This window comes from Pristiophorus japonicus, chromosome 1 (genome assembly GCF_044704955.1).
Source record: "Pristiophorus japonicus isolate sPriJap1 chromosome 1, sPriJap1.hap1, whole genome shotgun sequence".
Lineage (NCBI taxonomy): Eukaryota > Metazoa > Chordata > Chondrichthyes > Pristiophoridae > Pristiophorus > Pristiophorus japonicus.
This window is the reverse complement of record NC_091977.1, coordinates 344,407,544-344,423,918: the sequence shown is the minus strand read 5'-3', so window position 1 is coordinate 344,423,918 and position 16,375 is coordinate 344,407,544. Positions and strand designations below refer to the sequence as shown.

The 16,375-nt window shown below is 43.1% G+C and overlaps 1 protein-coding gene across 6 annotated transcripts in view; it reads right to left on the bottom strand.

Moving 5' to 3' along the window:
- LOC139273284 (CLIP-associating protein 2-like) overlaps positions 1-16,375 on the bottom strand; it is a 650,606-nt gene that overhangs the window by 132,945 nt on the left and 501,286 nt on the right. For all 6 annotated transcript variants that reach the window (XM_070889996.1, XM_070889987.1, XM_070890014.1 and 3 more), the window contains 3 exons: positions 15,962-16,125; positions 13,157-13,235; positions 6,888-7,031 (listed from right to left, as the gene is read on the bottom strand). In XM_070889996.1, coding sequence (XP_070746097.1) covers positions 6,888-7,031; positions 13,157-13,235; positions 15,962-16,125 — 387 coding nt within the window. The remainder of the gene's footprint in view (positions 1-6,887; positions 7,032-13,156; positions 13,236-15,961; positions 16,126-16,375) is intronic.

Below are 16,375 nucleotides of genomic sequence, written 5' to 3'. Positions count from 1 at the left end.
AACAATCTTCAAAGATATACTGAAACAAAGAGCTTGAATCAACTGTATCTCATAAGTACATTAGATCAACAGCCATTCACAAGTTATTAATTACACAGATTGCTTGTCCACACAAATACAACTGCAATTCCAGACCAAGCTCTCAAGATTGAACAAACTGAACAGAATGACAACTAAGCAGCAAGGTGTCAAGAACTAACTTTCTAAAGTGACAATTTTACATTCCAAAATGTACAGAAACCAATATTAACCCTTCACTTCTTCCTTGAAAGGAGGCTCAACCAGTTCCCATCCACACCAATGATCTTCCTCCTGGCTGAACTTATTCTTACATTGAACAAAGATGTAGCCAAGTTTGCTGATGATTGATGATACAAAGATGGGTGGGAAAGCAAGTTGTGAGGAGGACACATAAATCTGCAAAGGGAGACAGACAGGCTAAGTGAATGGGCAAACATTTGGCAGATGGAGTACAATGTGGGAAAATGTCAGGTTATCCACTTTGGCAGAAAAAATAGAAAAGCAAATTATATTTTAAATGGAGAAAAATTGCAAAGTGCTGCAGTACAGAGGGACCTGGCGGTCCTTGTGCATGAAACACAAAAAGTTAGTATGCAGGAACAGCAAGTAATCAGGAAGGCAAATGGAATGTTGGCCTTTATTGCAAGGGGGATAGAGTATAAAAGCAGAGAAGCCCTGCTACAACTGTACAGGGTATTGGTGAGGCCACACCTAGAGTACTGCATACAGTTTTGGTCTCCGTATTTAAGGAAGGATATACTTGCATTGGAGGCTGTTCAGAGAAGGTTCACTTGGTTGATTCTGGAGATGAGGGGGTTGACGTATGAAGATAGGTTGAGCCTATACTCATTGGAGTTCCGAAGAATGAGAGGTGATCTTATCGAAACATGTAAGATAATGATGGGGCTTGATAAGGTGGATGCAGAGAGGATATTTCCACTCTTTGGGGAAATTAAAACTCGGGGGCATAGTCTCAGAACAAGGGGCCGCCCATTTAAAACTGAGATGAGGAGGAATTTCTTCTCTCAGAGGGTTGTAAATCTGTGAGCTGTGGAGGCTGGGTCATAAGGCGGAGATAGACAGATTTTTGACCGATAAGGGAATAATGGGTTATAGGGAGCAGGCAGGGAAGTGGAGCCGAGTCCATGATCAGATCGGCCATGATCTTATTAATTAGTGGAGCAGGCTCGAGGAGCCAAATGGCCTACTCCTATTTCTTATTTTCTTTCACTCCACTTACTACCTCCAAATAATAGCTGTCGTGATAGGAACCCGTATCAAAGGATCCTCTGCTATGCCTGCCTTTTCGTAGGATACGTGGAACATTCTTCATTCCAATCGTACATAGATCCCCTCCCTCATCTGTTTTTCAGGTACATTGATACATTGTCACTTCCTGCTCTCGCCCTGAACTGGAAAATTTCATCAACGTTGTTTCCAATTTCCACCCATTCCTCGTCTTCACTTGGTCCCTCTAGGACTCTTCCCTTCCCATTTTCGACTTCTCGGTTTCCATTTCTGGGGATAGGCTACGATAAAGCCCACTGACTCCCACAGCTACCTTGATTATACTTCCTCCCACCCCTATCCTGTTTCTCTGTCTCTTATCACATCTGTTCTGTCGATACAACCTTAAGTATCAGCTATGGCTCAGTGGGTAGCACCCTCGCCTCTGAGTCAGGAGGTTATGGGTTGGCGTCCCACTCCAGAGACTTGAGCACAAAAATCTAGGCTGACACTCCAGTGTAATGCTGAGGGAGTGCTGCACTGTCAGAGGTGTCGTCTTTCGGATGAGACCGAGGCCCTGTCTGCTCTCTCAGGTGGATGTAAAAGATCCCATGGGACTATTTCGAAGAAGAGCAGGGGTGTTACCCCTGGTGCCATGGCCAATAGTTATCCCTCAATCAACATCACTAAAAGTAAAAAGATTATCTGGTCATTATCACATTGCTATTTGTGGGAGCTTGCTTGTGCAAAATGGCTGCCACATTTCCTACATTACAACAGTGACAACACTTCAAAATGTACTTCATTCAAAGCGCTTTGAGACATCCGGTGGTCGTGAAAGGCGCTGTACAAATGAAAGTCTTTCTTTCTTTCTACACAAGTGCTTCAGATATGTCTTCCTTTTCCCTTAACTGAGGATTCCCCTCGACCGTAGTTGCCAGGGGCCCTCGATGTGTTCGTCCTATTTCCTGCACTTCTGCCTTTACCCTCTTCACCTCACTCCCAGAACCTCGATAGGATTACCCTTGTCCTCACCTTCCATCCCATAACCCTCCACATTCAACGGCTCATTCTCCGCCATTTCTGCCACCACCAAACACATCTTCTCCTCCCCTCCCAGCATTCCAAAAGGACTGTTCTTTCCATGACATCTTGGTCCACTTTTCCATCACTCCCTCGAGCTGCTCCCCTTCGTCCGGCACCTTCCCATGCAAGCGCAGAAGATGCAACATCTGCCCTTTCACCTCCTCCCTTCCCACCGTCCAGGGCCCCAAACACTCCTTCCAGGTGAAACAGTGACTTACTTGGACTTCTTTCAATTTAGGACACTGTATTCATTGCTCACGTGCAGTCTCCTCTGCATTGGAGAAACCAAATGTAGATGGGGTGATTGCTTTGTTTAACACTTCCATTAGGTCCCCACACATGGCCCTGAGCTTCCGGTTGCTTGCCATTTTAATTCTCCGTTCCATTCTGACCTTCATAACCACTGCTCCTGTTTTTATGGACAGCAGTTGCTGGTAATGGTTCTGCTGCTGTTCCACTAGACCCAACTTTTGTTTCTTCACTTGTCCCATTACCACCCCCTTGCACCATCATCACTTTTGTCATTTAATCACTCCTGCCCTCCAACCTATCACAGGCATTTCCTTTTGTTCTTTCCTCTCCTACCCACTTTCTCCACCTCTGCACTTGCTTAAAAACTTGAGCACCTCAAACTTTTTCCAGTTCTGAAAATTAACTGTTTCTTGCTCCACAGATGCTGCATGACCTGCTGAGTATTTCCAGAATTTTCTTTTATTTCAGATTTCCAGCAACCATAGTATTTTGCTTTTGTATTAACCTGCTTGTATTGTGACCAATAAGAAATATACAAAACAGTCATAGAAAAGATGTTGCCTCTGTAATATGACGATAATGCACAAATACAAGGGTTCTAAAGGTATCTCGTTATAGTTTCCTCCATTCTCCCTCATTTCATAACAAAACCTATACAATGGACACTACTGGCTAGCTGTGTCCAATTATCAGCATCAATTTAAGATACTGTTTATTAGTGCCACCTTTAACTTCTTCCTGGTCTTCTTTCACCAAGCCCACTACAACCCGGCACACAGTTTTTGGGTAATGCATGGTAACCGGTTAGATTGCAGTATTAGATTCCCTACCTGGATTAACATCTGACCTTCATTGCTGTTTTTCTACCAATCTAGTTGAGATGTGTATTTGGATTGTAAGGAATTGCCAGACTAAACCATACCCATGTCTCTATGGTGCAGTGCAGTGTGTTATGATGTCTTAATTTAATGTTAGAATATGAATTACTGCCTATCCAGCAGCAAGATAAAATTTTTTCAATTAGTTAATATTCTAAATATCTAGTACCCTCAAAGATTACATCAGATTTATGTAATGTGAAGAAAGGGTTCAATACAGCAACTTACCCTAGACAGGTGGAAATGATGCAAAAGAAGTCCAAATGTTTTTCACCAGTTAAGTCAGAAGATAGTAAGGTAACCCTAGATTTGCATTTTGCCTCCTTTAACATACTGCTATTAATCACCTATTTTTTGATGAAAGCACACTGTATGAACTCTGGGAAGATAAATGGTAAATTCTAAGTTGGATGCTCAAGTCCGATAAATGCAAAAATATATTTTTACTGCCAATCCTAGTATGTGTCAAGCTATTTTTAAACCCGACTTAGATGAGATTTTTATAATACGAGGTGTCTGATGATCCAAATTACCATTTTCTGCTGGCTATTTCAACTGATTACAGAGAAGCATAGCTGTGTGTCATCCACTGCACCAGGGTATACAGGCAATAATTATGTTCTCTTAACCATCATGATGCTGGCTCATAAAACATATAATTATTTGTAATTATGAGAAATTTAAAAGACAACAAAGCAGATCTCAAACTTGAATGAACAGCGGACCATTAAGGATAAATTGCAATCTCAGAAACTCCCTCTACAGCTGGCAAAAAAGCCAAAGGAGATCTGAACATATAAAAAGAGTAAATCGATGCCTCAAGGGTCAAGTAATTTTAGCTAAATTATCCCCAAAGTAACTCGAAATAGAGTGTAATGGGGTGGTACTTCAATCCTGCGATATAAGACTATTAATGATACGCACATGTCGTCAACTACACAAATAAATTGCCTTTCAATGATACCCCAGTCAAAAGAAATACTATCCAGAACCATGGCTACATGTAACTCTGAAACAATGGGGCCAAGTTTCGGCCTGAGTTGCTCCTGTTTTTTTGGAGCAACTGGTTTAGAGTGGAGTATCTTAGAAATTTGAATTCTCGGCATTTAGTTTGCTCCAGTTCTAGTCAGTTAGAACAGTTTCACTTTGGAACAGAATGTTTTTTTCAAAAGGGGGCGTGTCCGGCCACTTACGCCTGTTTTCAAAGTTTCGGCAGTGAAAACTTACTTCAAACTAACTTAGAATGGAGTAAGTGAAGATTTTTGTACGTTCGAAAAAACCTTGTCTACACTTTAGAAAATCAGGCATAGGTTACAAATTAGGCGTAGGGAATGGGGGGGGGGGGGGTTTAAAGGGAAGTTTACAAACATTAAACACTTCAGTTTTAAAATAAAGAGCCATCATCAATAATAAATGATAAATACATCAATAAATCAACCAATAAATCAATCAAAAAAAATTAATAAAAAATAAAAAAAATCAATAAATAAAACATTTTCTACTTACCGACTGCAGCACCAGGAGCCCTCCAACAGCGTGCTGGGACAGCCCCCCCCCCACCCCGCCGCCAGTGTGTCTCTCAGTGTCTCTGTCTGTCTGTCTGTGTGTGTCTCTCACTCTCTGTCTGTCAGTGTCTGTGTTTCTGACAGCGAGGGGAGGGGGAGAATGGGAGGGGGAGGGAGAAGGGGGAGAAGGGGGGGGGAGAGGGGGAGAAGGGAGCGAGGAGGGAGGGTGGGGAGGAGAGAGGAGGGAGGGAGGGAAGGAGAGAGGAGGGAGGGAGGGAGAGAGGGAGGGAGGTAAGGAGGGAGAGAGAGGGGGGAGAGAGGAGGGAGGGAGGGAGAGAGAGGGGGGAGAGAGGAGGGAGGGAGGGAAGGAGAGAGGAGGGAGGGAAGGAGAGTGGAGGGAGGGAGGGAAGGAGAGAGGGAAGGAGAGAGGAGGGAGGGAGAGAGGGAAGGAGAGAGGAGGGAGGGAGGGAGGGAGGGAATGAGAGAGGGAGGGAGGGAGGGAAGGAGGGAGGGAGGAAGGGAAGGAGGGAGGGAGGGAGGGAAGGAGAGAGGGAGGGAGGGAGGGAGGGAAGGAGAGAGGGAGGGAGGGAGGGAAGGAGAGAGGAGGGAGGGAGGAGGGAAGGAGAGAGGAGGGAGGGAGGAGGGAAGGAAAGAGGAGGGAGGGAGGAGGAAAGGAGAGAGGAGGGAGGGAGAAGGGAAGGAGAGAGGAGGGAGAGAAGGAGAGAGGAGGGAGGGAAGGAGAGAGAAGGAAGGGAGAGAGGGAGGGAGAGAAGGAACGAGGAAGGGAAGGAGAGAGAGGAGGGAGGGAAGGAGAGAGGAGGGAGGGAGGGAAGGAGGGAGGGAGGGAAGGAGAGGGGAGGGAGGGAGGGAAGGAGAGGGGAGGGAGGGAGGGAAGGAGCGAGGAGGGATGGAGGGAGGGAAGGAGAGAGGAGGGAGGGAGGGAAGGAGAGAGGAGGGAGGGAGGGAAGGAGAGAGGAGGGAGGGAGGGAGGGAAGGAGAGAGGAGGGAGGGAGGGAGGGAAGGAGAGAGGAGGGAGGGAGGGAGGGAAGGAGAGAGGAGGGAGGGAGGGAGGGAGGGAGAGAGGAGGGAGGGAGAGAGAGGGGGGGGGCGGTGAGGGAGAGAAGGAGGCTGAACGGCTGGGCCCGAGACCTCGGGCTGGATTTACAGGTAGGTGGCGTCGGGTGGGGAAGAGAGAGTCGCGGAGGTCCGGGGGGGGGGGGGGGAGTCGCAGAGGTCGGGTCGGGTGGGAGGAGCCTATTCACGCAGCCCCAGTGACGCCATTCGGCCAGGGCTAGGGGCTGCGTGCTTTGGGCCCCTCGAGCTACTGCACATGCGCGCCCACTGTAGCGCGCATGTGCAGAAGTCCCGGCACTGTTTTCAGCGCAGGGACTTGGCCCCGCCTCCAACAGCTCGTGCTGCGCTATGCCCAGCTACAGAAGCCCTGCAGGGAGCCGGAGAATAGGTAAGTTTTTTTTAGGCGCAATTTCTGGGGCGAAAAACAGGCGTCCAGGTCCAGGCTGCGCTGCTTTAGGCCCGGCCCGAAACTTGGACCCAATAGTAGGGCAAGACTAAAACATATGTATGAATGTAACTTTAGCAGATTTTTGTCTTATAGCACTGAATCGTACTGATAGTACCACATTCTTAACAGTGAACAAGGATTATTCAAGGTGAAAACTTACTACTAGGGATTTTGCCTAGGTTTGATTTCCTCGGTGTTTTGTCATCTGAATACTCCTTTAAGTGACTAAACTAACTGATTTCTTCTGCAATATTTTTATCTGCTTTGACAATCATAGTAGGACACCTTAAAAATAAATAAATAATGGAGCAGTTTCTTTCAATTATTCAGTCTACTGTGACCAAGAAAATAATACAAAACCAAAATGAAATATGAGAAATCAGGCAAAACAGACACCTTTCTAACATCGGAGCTTTTTGGCTCTGTTGTCCATGTGATGATCCGTGATACTGCCAGACGTGTTTCACTCGAATTTACAAAATCTGCAGGGTCCATCTGTAGAGTCAAGGTCTCAATGTATTTCAAAATGGCAACTTTCACCTGTAATTCAGACAAAAAACAGTTGCCTTTGCTTTTCTCTTGCACATAAAGCCACAATTTATACAAAGTTAAAATCAAGAATAACTGTACTATTAGTAATCAAGATGAATTCAGAAACTATCAAAGGGAACTCAAAGGTAAAGAGTAAAACCAAGATGTCCTGGTATTTTATTTATCAGACTATTAATTATTCCCTTCCTGCTTTATCCACTTTTATAAAACCTCTGCTCTCATCAGGCAGTTTTGAATTTGCCTTCATTTGTTCATATCTTTACCCTTGCAGAAACAAATCTTGTTTAGTAGTTATATGCGGCGCAAGCTTAATTTTTTCAGTTCTGATCAATAGAACAGAAATATGCCATTCAGCCCCTCGAGCCTGTTCTGCCATTCAACAAGATCAAGGCTAATCCATACTTCAAATTCATTTACATGCCATTGATCCATATGGCTCGATACCCATACATAATAAAAATCTGCCGATTGTCAATAGGCTTTCTCAGTTGTAGAAATGAAAATCTGAAATTGTGATTGTAATCTAATCTAATCTGAATGTGCCTTCCTCTGCAAAAGATTCACGAAGACAGAAGACTGTGCTGCAAGAATTCATAATATCTTTGTGGAGGGAGAGAAAGAATGAAATAAAAACTCTGTAGCTTGACTCTTCAACTTGTGAGAGGTGCATCATTAGAGGAGTATCGAACAGTCAGTGGTTTTGATTGGTTTATAACCAGAAGTGTTTTTTAAAAAATCATTGAGAAACCAAAATGAATGGCCAAGATGTACAGTTAAAAAGAACAGAAGGAAAATCGTTAATTAGTACACCAGGGACTCTTTTTGAGCGGCTGGACATCAATCAGGATTTGGTATTCTAACTGATAATATTTGTCCTTGGCCCAAGAACTTGGAGACTAATTCCTGGGTTCCAATTTTGTTCTGATTCTGATTAATTAACTCAACACTGGCTAAGAATTGAATCTTGGTCCTTCTTCGTCTGTACAGATGAGTTATGACACAATCCATTGTAGTAACCAGAGATCCAGTGTTGTCATCAGGGAACTACAGTGCACAAGGACAGCAGCATTAACACTTGAGATTCACTTGTGTTTCCTCAATATTTGGCAATTCGAATGGGAAATTCAACACAAGTTTCTTTTAAATGTGATACATAACATTTTCCAGAATGGTTGGATGCAGGGATGCAAATTTTATGTAAAATGACTACCATGGAGGGGTTTGCAGGTTTTGTTTAATATCGATGACAACAGTAAGAACATAAGAAATAGGAGCAGGAGTAGGCCATTTGGCCCTTTGAGCCTGCTGCACCATTTAATAAAATCATGGCTGACCTGATCATGGACTCAGCTCCACTTCCCTGCCCGCTCCCTATAACCCTTTATGCTCAAAAATCTGTCTATCTCTGCCTTAAGTATATTCAATGACCCAGCCTCCACAACTCTCTGGGGCAGAGAATTCCATAAATTTACAATCCTGAGAAAAAAATCCTCCTCATTTCAGTTTTAAATGGATGGCCACTTATTCTGAGACTATGCACCTAGTTTTAGTTTCCCCTATGAGTGGAAATATACTCTCTGCATCCACCTTGTCGAGCCCCTTCATTATCTTACATGTGTCGATAAGATCATCTCTCATTCTTTGGAACTCCAATGAGTTTTGACCCAACCGACTCAACCTATCTTCATAAGTCAACCCCCTCATCTCCGGAATCAACCAAGTGAACCTTCTCTGAACAGCCTCCGATGCAAGTATATCCTCCCTTGAAAATGGAGACCAAAACTGTACGCAGTACTCCAGGTGTAGCCTCACCAATACCCTGTACAGTTGTTGCAGGGCTTCTCTGCTTTTATACTCTATCCCCCTTGCAATAAAGGCCATCATTCCATTTGCCTTCCTGATTACTTGCTGTACCTGCATACGAACTTTTTGTGTTTCATGCACAAGGACTCCCAGGTCCCTCTGTACTGCAGTACTTTGCAATTTTTCTCCATTTATATTATAATTTGCTTTTCTATTTTTTCTGCCAAAGTGGATAACCTCACATTTTCCCACATTATACTCCATCTGCCAAATTTTTGCACACTCACTTAGCCTGTTGCAGATTTTTTATGTCCTCCTCACAACTTGCTTTCCCACCCATCTTTGTAACAGCAGCAAACTCGGTCCCTTCATCCAAGTCATTAATATAGATTGTAAATAGTTGAGGTCTCAGTACCGATCCCTGCAGCACCCCACTAGTTACTGTTTGCCAACTGGAAAATGACCCATTTATCCCGACTTTCTGTTTTCTGTTAGTTAGCCAATCCTCTATCCACGCTAATATATTACCCCACAACCCCGTGAACTTTTATCTTGTGAAGTAACCTTTTATGTGGCACCTTATCAAATGCCTTCTGGAAGTCCAAATACACCACATCCACTGGTTCTCCATTATACACCCTGCTTGTTATATCCTCAAATAACTCCAGCAAATTTCTCAAACATGATTTCCCTTTCATAAAACCATGCTGACTCTGCTTGACTGAATTATGCTTTTCCAAATATCCTGCTACTACCTCCTTAATAATGGACTCCAGCATTTTCCCAATGACTGATGTTAGGCTAACTGGTCTATAGTTTCTTGCTTTCGTCTGCCTCCTTTTTTAAATAGGGGCGTTACATTTGCGGTTTTCCAATCTGCTGGGACCCCCCCAGAATCCAGGGAATTTTGGTAGATTACAACCAATGCATCCTCTATCTCTGCAGCCACTTCTTTTAAGACCCAAGGATGCAAGCCATCAGGTCCAGCGGATTTGTCAACCTTTAGTTCCATTATTTACCGAGTCATCATCGTCAGTCAGTCATAGGCAGTCCCTCGAAATCGAGGAAGACTTGCTTCCACTCCAAAAATGAGTTCTTAGGTGACTGAACAGTCCAATACGGGAATTACAGTCTCTGTCGCAGGTGGGACAGACAGTCGTTGGAGGAAAGGGTGGATGTGGAGTCTGATTTGCCGCACGGTCCTTCTGCTGTCTGCGCTTGTTTACTGCATGATCTCGGCGACGAGACTAGAGGTGCTCAGCGCCCTCCCGGATGCTCTTCCTCCACTTAGGGCGGTCTTTGGCCAGGGACTCCCAGGTATCGGTGGGGATGTTGCACTTTATCAAGAAGGCTTTGAGGGTGTCCTTGAAACGTTTCCTCAGAGAACTACTTCTTTAGTGATAGTGATTGTATTAAGTTCCTCCCTCCCTATAGCCCCTTGATTATCCCCTATTGGGATGTTTTTATTGTCTTCTACCGTGAAGACCAAGACAAAATATTTGTTCAAAGTCTCTGCCATTTTCCTGTTCCCCATTATTAATTTCCCAGTCTCATCTCGAAGGGACCATCATTTACTTTAGCCACTCTTTTCCTTTTTATGTACCTGTAGAAACTCTTACTGTCTGTTTTTATATTTCATGCTAGTTTACTTTCATAATCTATCTTTGCGCTCGTTTACTTTCATAATCTATCTTTGCGCTAGTTTACTTTCATAATCTGTGCTCTTCATTTGCTTTTGTCGTGAGAGCCACAATAAATTCATGATAATTGCAAATTTTCTTCCAAAATGGTGTGTGTGTTTACATGCAGAGCATCAAATTTGTTCACTGTGATTATTTCCGCGGTGTTCTAGTCCCTCTTTGCGTGCACTCCCATTTGGTACTGCGCACTTGATCGGTCACGCATGTGTGTTTGATCCCGTCGCAGTAGCAAACGGTGCGGCGGCCATGGCCTGCACCAGCATGCTTTCCTCACCTCTGTGCGGAGAAGGCCAGGGGAATGGATTGTCGGGGCAGGGGGGGGGGGGGGGGAAGGGAAAGAGGAGAGGGGGCTTGACAAGGTGGATGCAGAGAGGATGTTTCCACTGACAGGGGAGACTAGAACTAGGGGGCATAATCTTAGAATAAGGGGCCGCCCATTTAAAACTGAGACGAGGAGGAATTTCTTCTCTCAGAAGATCTGTAAATCTGTGGAATTCGCTGCCTCAGAGAACTGTGGAAGCCGGGACATTGAATAAATTTAAGACAGAGATAGACAACTTCTTAACCGATAAGAGATTAAGGGGTTATGGGGAGCGGGCAGGGAAGTGGACCCGAGTCCATGATCGGATTAGCCATGATCATATTTGAATGACGGAGCAGGCTCGAGGGGCTGTATGGCCTACTCCTGCTCCTATTTCTTATGTTATGAGAGGGGATCGATGGGGGGAGGAGAGAGGATCGAAGTGGCGAGGAGAGGGGATCGAAGGGAGGTGAGGAGTGGGGGATCGGGGGGGGGGGGCGGGGAGAGGGGATCAATGGGGGCGTAGATAAACTCTGCTGCACGACGTATCCTAACACGCAGTAAGTCCCTTTCACCAATCACCCCTGCGCTCGTTGACCTACATTGGCTGATGGACAACCAACAATGTTCCTGCTAAGCTACACAGCTGTCTGGAGGACCCTTGCAGGCCTGTTACTGACTTACGAATGGGAAATTTTGCGCATGCGCAAAATTTTGAATGGACCAAGCAGCCTTTTAAAGGGACCGCACCCCCCCCCAAAAAATTGGGGGGTGGGGGGGGAAACATCGTCCACTCATACTTTGATTTTAAAATTCTCATCCTCATGCTCAAATCCCTCCATGGACTCACCCCTTCCTATCTGAACTCAGCAGTTTGAAAGCTGAGTGCTCCTAACCCGGGAGGGTGAGCCCTGTTTGTTTTTTGAAAGCAGTAGTGTTAGCACTGTGAGCTAGGAGCTTGGCTATCACAATGAATGGATCAAATTACACATTACAAAGATCTTGATTACTATCCAGCAGACAGGATCAAATTACACATTCCAGACAAACTGTTGGGTGTCTCTTATCCTCCAAGGGAACCAATCTAGACACAACCAAATTTGTTAAGATTTCCCTGGCATATTCTTTGGCTCCATATATCATTCGAAGATTAAGTGGTCAGGCAGATATAATGCTTTCAGTCTTTGCTGTTCCTTAAATGCTGTGCATTGCTGTGCAAACGTTGCCTGGGGTTATTTATTAATTTGTGACACTTTAGCCACAGTCATCCAAGTATTTTAGCACAGAATCAGGCTATTTGGTCCATCAAATTTCTGCCGGTGTTGTTCTTCACAAGCCACCTAGTCTAATCCCGCTCTCCTGCTTTATGTCCCTACCCTTTAATATTCCTCTTTTTCAAATAACCATCTTATTCCCTTTTACAAAAATTTACAGACCTTGTTTCAACAATGGCTTGTGGTATAGAAATGCACATCTTTATCACCCTGCGGTGTAAAGAATTTTTTTCTAACTTCCCCATTGGTATCTTTTTATGACAAATCTTAAATCTGTGCCCTCGCATGACTGTAACCCTGCCTCATCACTGAGACACTGTAGCATGCAGCTTTTATCTTCAATTACAATGCAGTGATAAAGAGGATGCTGTGATCATCTGATCTTGAATTGGCTGTATATTTTAACCGTTACCAAACTGAGATTTGTTTCTGCACTTTATAAACTACATAACTTAAAAACAATTGATTCCCACATAACAGACCAGTGAAGGTAAACGTATGCTTTTAATGAGGAATGTTTGTGCTAAAAAATGAATGATCCAATAATTGAATTAATCGATGTAAACAGCACAGCAAAGTGCGAAGTCAGTACTGAAAATCATGAATTATTCATATAATTTGGAAGAAGCAACTTTTAATTAGTAGTAGATGTCAAAAATCACAGGTTCCAGATACACCATTTATTATTCTGTGTCAGAACTATCACAAGATATTTCATAGTGGCACAATGGACAAATGAGTATAGAGACAGGTTCATATTCTTGGGGAAGTGAAAAGGAGGAAAAAAGGGAGTCCTCTGTTTTTCGATTTGACTTCGTCAAGATCTGCAAGAGATCAAAAATTGACAGTAAAAGAAAACAAACTGAAAACCAAGAATGACATTTCCTTTATTGGAGGGTGGCGTGAGACATGTTCATTGAAGGAAAGGCAGAAAGAACTCGGAAAACTGAAAGATCCTAATCCACAAAGCAATCAAAACACATCCTAAAATTACAGTCTCTAAATCCAATGGTTTTCTATGCATTCACAACTAACCTTCAAATTTGGAGTCTGTGTCTGATCAACCGTGAATCTCATCAAAATACTGAACTGAAGGTCATTTGGGAAAGACTCTCTGCAAATTAATTTTTAAAAGTGTTGTTAGCTCATTGACATTTATTCAACTTCCTTGTACTTCCTCAGTGCTTATCCATACTTCAACATAACTTTTCCTTAAGTTATCTTGTGTTTTCTGGGGAGGTTGTTGATCTATTAAATGGCTCAGTTTGTTGCTGCATTTGGCAACAACTCAATTGCATTGGGTTTCTCCAAAAAAAGGCAGGACTTTGGCACTTCTGTGGAATTCCATAAACTTTCCAATGTGGAAATGTACCATTGTGCTGCCAGTCAAGCAGTTATGCTGATAATCATTCCACATTGTAAGTGGCATAGCGCTGGTACTGAGCTGCCATTTCAAATCAATGAAAAAGGAAACAGCTAACTCTTCCAAATCAATGAAAAAGGAAACAGCTAACTCTTCCAAATCAATGAAAAAGGAAACAGCTAACTCTTCCAAATCAATGCAAAAGGAAACAGCTAACTCCTCCCCATCAAAAATGCAGGGAACCTAACTGTTCACTATGCAATTTCTAGACAAGCTCAGATATATCACGGATGGGGAAAGCTGAAATTTTGGCAACAAGCACAGCTGAGATGTTTTCTCTTCTCTATTGTGATTTAACCCCAGCAACAAAGTGACATTTTGAATTGTCATACTAGGCATCCTCATGTTCTCCAAGTGAGACTACCAATTTTTGATGATTTCAGGCCAGTTTTGAACTGGAGGCCTGTGTTAGGTATAAACTAACACTTTGTTGAGACTGCTCAAGCCCATTTCACGGAGGACTTTCATTTGCATATCATAGAATCCTAAAAATTTACGGCACAGAAGACAGCCATTTGGCCCATCGTGGTTATGCCGACTGAAAAAGAGCTATCCAGCCTAATCCTACTTTCCAGGTCTTGCTCTATAGACCTGCAGGTTAAGGCACTTCAAGTGCATAGCCAAGTACGTTGTAATTGCAATTAGAGTTCCTGACTCTACCACCCTTTCAGGCAGTGAGTTCCAGACCCCCACCACCCTCTGGGTGGAAAAAGTACTCCTCAACTCCCCTCTAATCCTTCTACCAATTACTTTAAATCTATGGCCCCTGGTTATTAACCTCTCTTCCAAGGGAAATACACCTTAATTAAGTTTCCCCTCAGCCTCCTCTGTACCAAAGAAAACAACCCCAGCTTATCCAACCTTTCCTCAACTAAAATTCTCCAGTCCTGGCAACACCCTCGTAAAGCTCCTTTGTACCCTCTCTAGTGCAATCACATCTTTCCTGTCATGTTGTGACCAGAACTGTACACAGTACTCTAGGCAAAGGCATAAAGCTGGTTTCAGGCATGGGCATTGCATGTCCATTTTTTTGGCCTTTAACCTCCATATTGGAGGCTCAGGAAGCCATTGAGTGCACAAAAAACAGGCACCATGCGGCGGACTTTCTAGACCATTGTTGGATATCTTATTCTAGGTGAAGTGTTCTTTAAATGTTGTTCAGCCACAACAAACAAATTGTCATCCTGTATAAATACTTTCATTTAATGGTGGCAAACTCCTAATGACACTACCCCTTTTAAGCATTTTATGATGTCCATCAGATGGATCAGGTGGTGTTTTCCGCTCTGTTATATACAAGGCCCCATTATGCACTAGTCAGAAGACAAACCGGAGTAGGTATCGTTGGGATGCGTTAGCAAACACCACAGTAGAAATGACAAGTGAATGCAAACATACAGACTAATAATTTTAACACAAGCAGCACAAGATCAGGAAGAGAATCAAAGAATAGGTTGGAAAGAATCTCAAAGTAGTTGAAGTTAAACAACTCAAAAATAAGCAAGTCCAGGTCAACAGTAGATATTACTTTCCTCATATGCTGTCACTGTGGAATGTCTGGATGTACCTCACTACTGGAATCCTTCCTATACCACTTCTGAATATACCCGCACACCAAAAACTGTTCCCTGTGAAACTCCACGAGTAGTCCTCCACTCCTTGTCCACAGCTGGCTGATTTTCCATCAATTCCACAATCTTCTTGAAAAACTTAAAGCAGCTTTGCTCATCAAAATATAGCCCCTGAAAATCCAGGTAGATTAGATCTCGTGGATTGCTTCCAACAACCATGTTAGTTACATACTCAAAGAATTCTAATGGATGTGCAAGGCATGACCTGTTCCAAGTCCATGAAATATGTTGCTTATGGCCTCCATGAAAATTCTTAGATTGCCATAAAATGCTATCAGACATTTTCCCCACTACCACCAATAGGCTAAATGGTCTATAATTTTTAGGTTTGTGCCTCACTGCTTTTTGAATAACATTTGTGGTCCTCCAGTCCTCACTAAGTTCTTGTATTTATGGAACACTAAAATAAACTAATAACTAAAGCCACAACTATATTCTCCTTAACTGCCAGAGTGCATACCATTTGGTCCAAGTGCCCAATAAACATAATTCCTTGCATTTCTTCATGTTAAGACTCTGAATTTCTGCAAACTCTGTGTCAATAGGTTTGAACCATGTAACTGATCAGCTGTGAAGAGGAACACAAAAACTGCCAGCTAAATTTGCGACATGAATGTAAAGCTGCACAAAGTAGAGGGCAAAGTGTATAAAAGGGTTTCCTGCTTTAGAGTTTAATAGACAATCAGGACAAAATTCTATCCACATATATTTACTTTAAATAAGTCCAATTTTATTTAGAAACATATATGTAGAATGAAACTATGACATTTGTCACATAATGCTGACCTTGCAATATCAAGTGCTTTCTGTACCTTTGCCTGTACAGAACCAAGCAAATCAGCACCCATTTTCTTCAGTAGTTGAGTCAGTAAAACAAACAACCAGTCTTGAAGGTCTTCCTTATGGACATGAATGAAGTCAACCAGTGTTTCCAAAAACATACTGAAAACCTGAAAATATGGACATATAAAGAATCATGATCTTGCAGCAAGCTTCATACTTCCGTGACAATGTCAATGAATTCACTAGATGCCAATTTTTGCAGCCAAGCAGAAAGCTCTAGGCAAATTTGCATGTGTATTATGGAATATATAAAATTATTTATTGGATTCTTGAATTTTATTACCCTCAAATTTTCATGCAACTGCAATATCTAGAAAGCTTTACCATTTTACTTGATGCTAAGAAAATTGTTTTCCA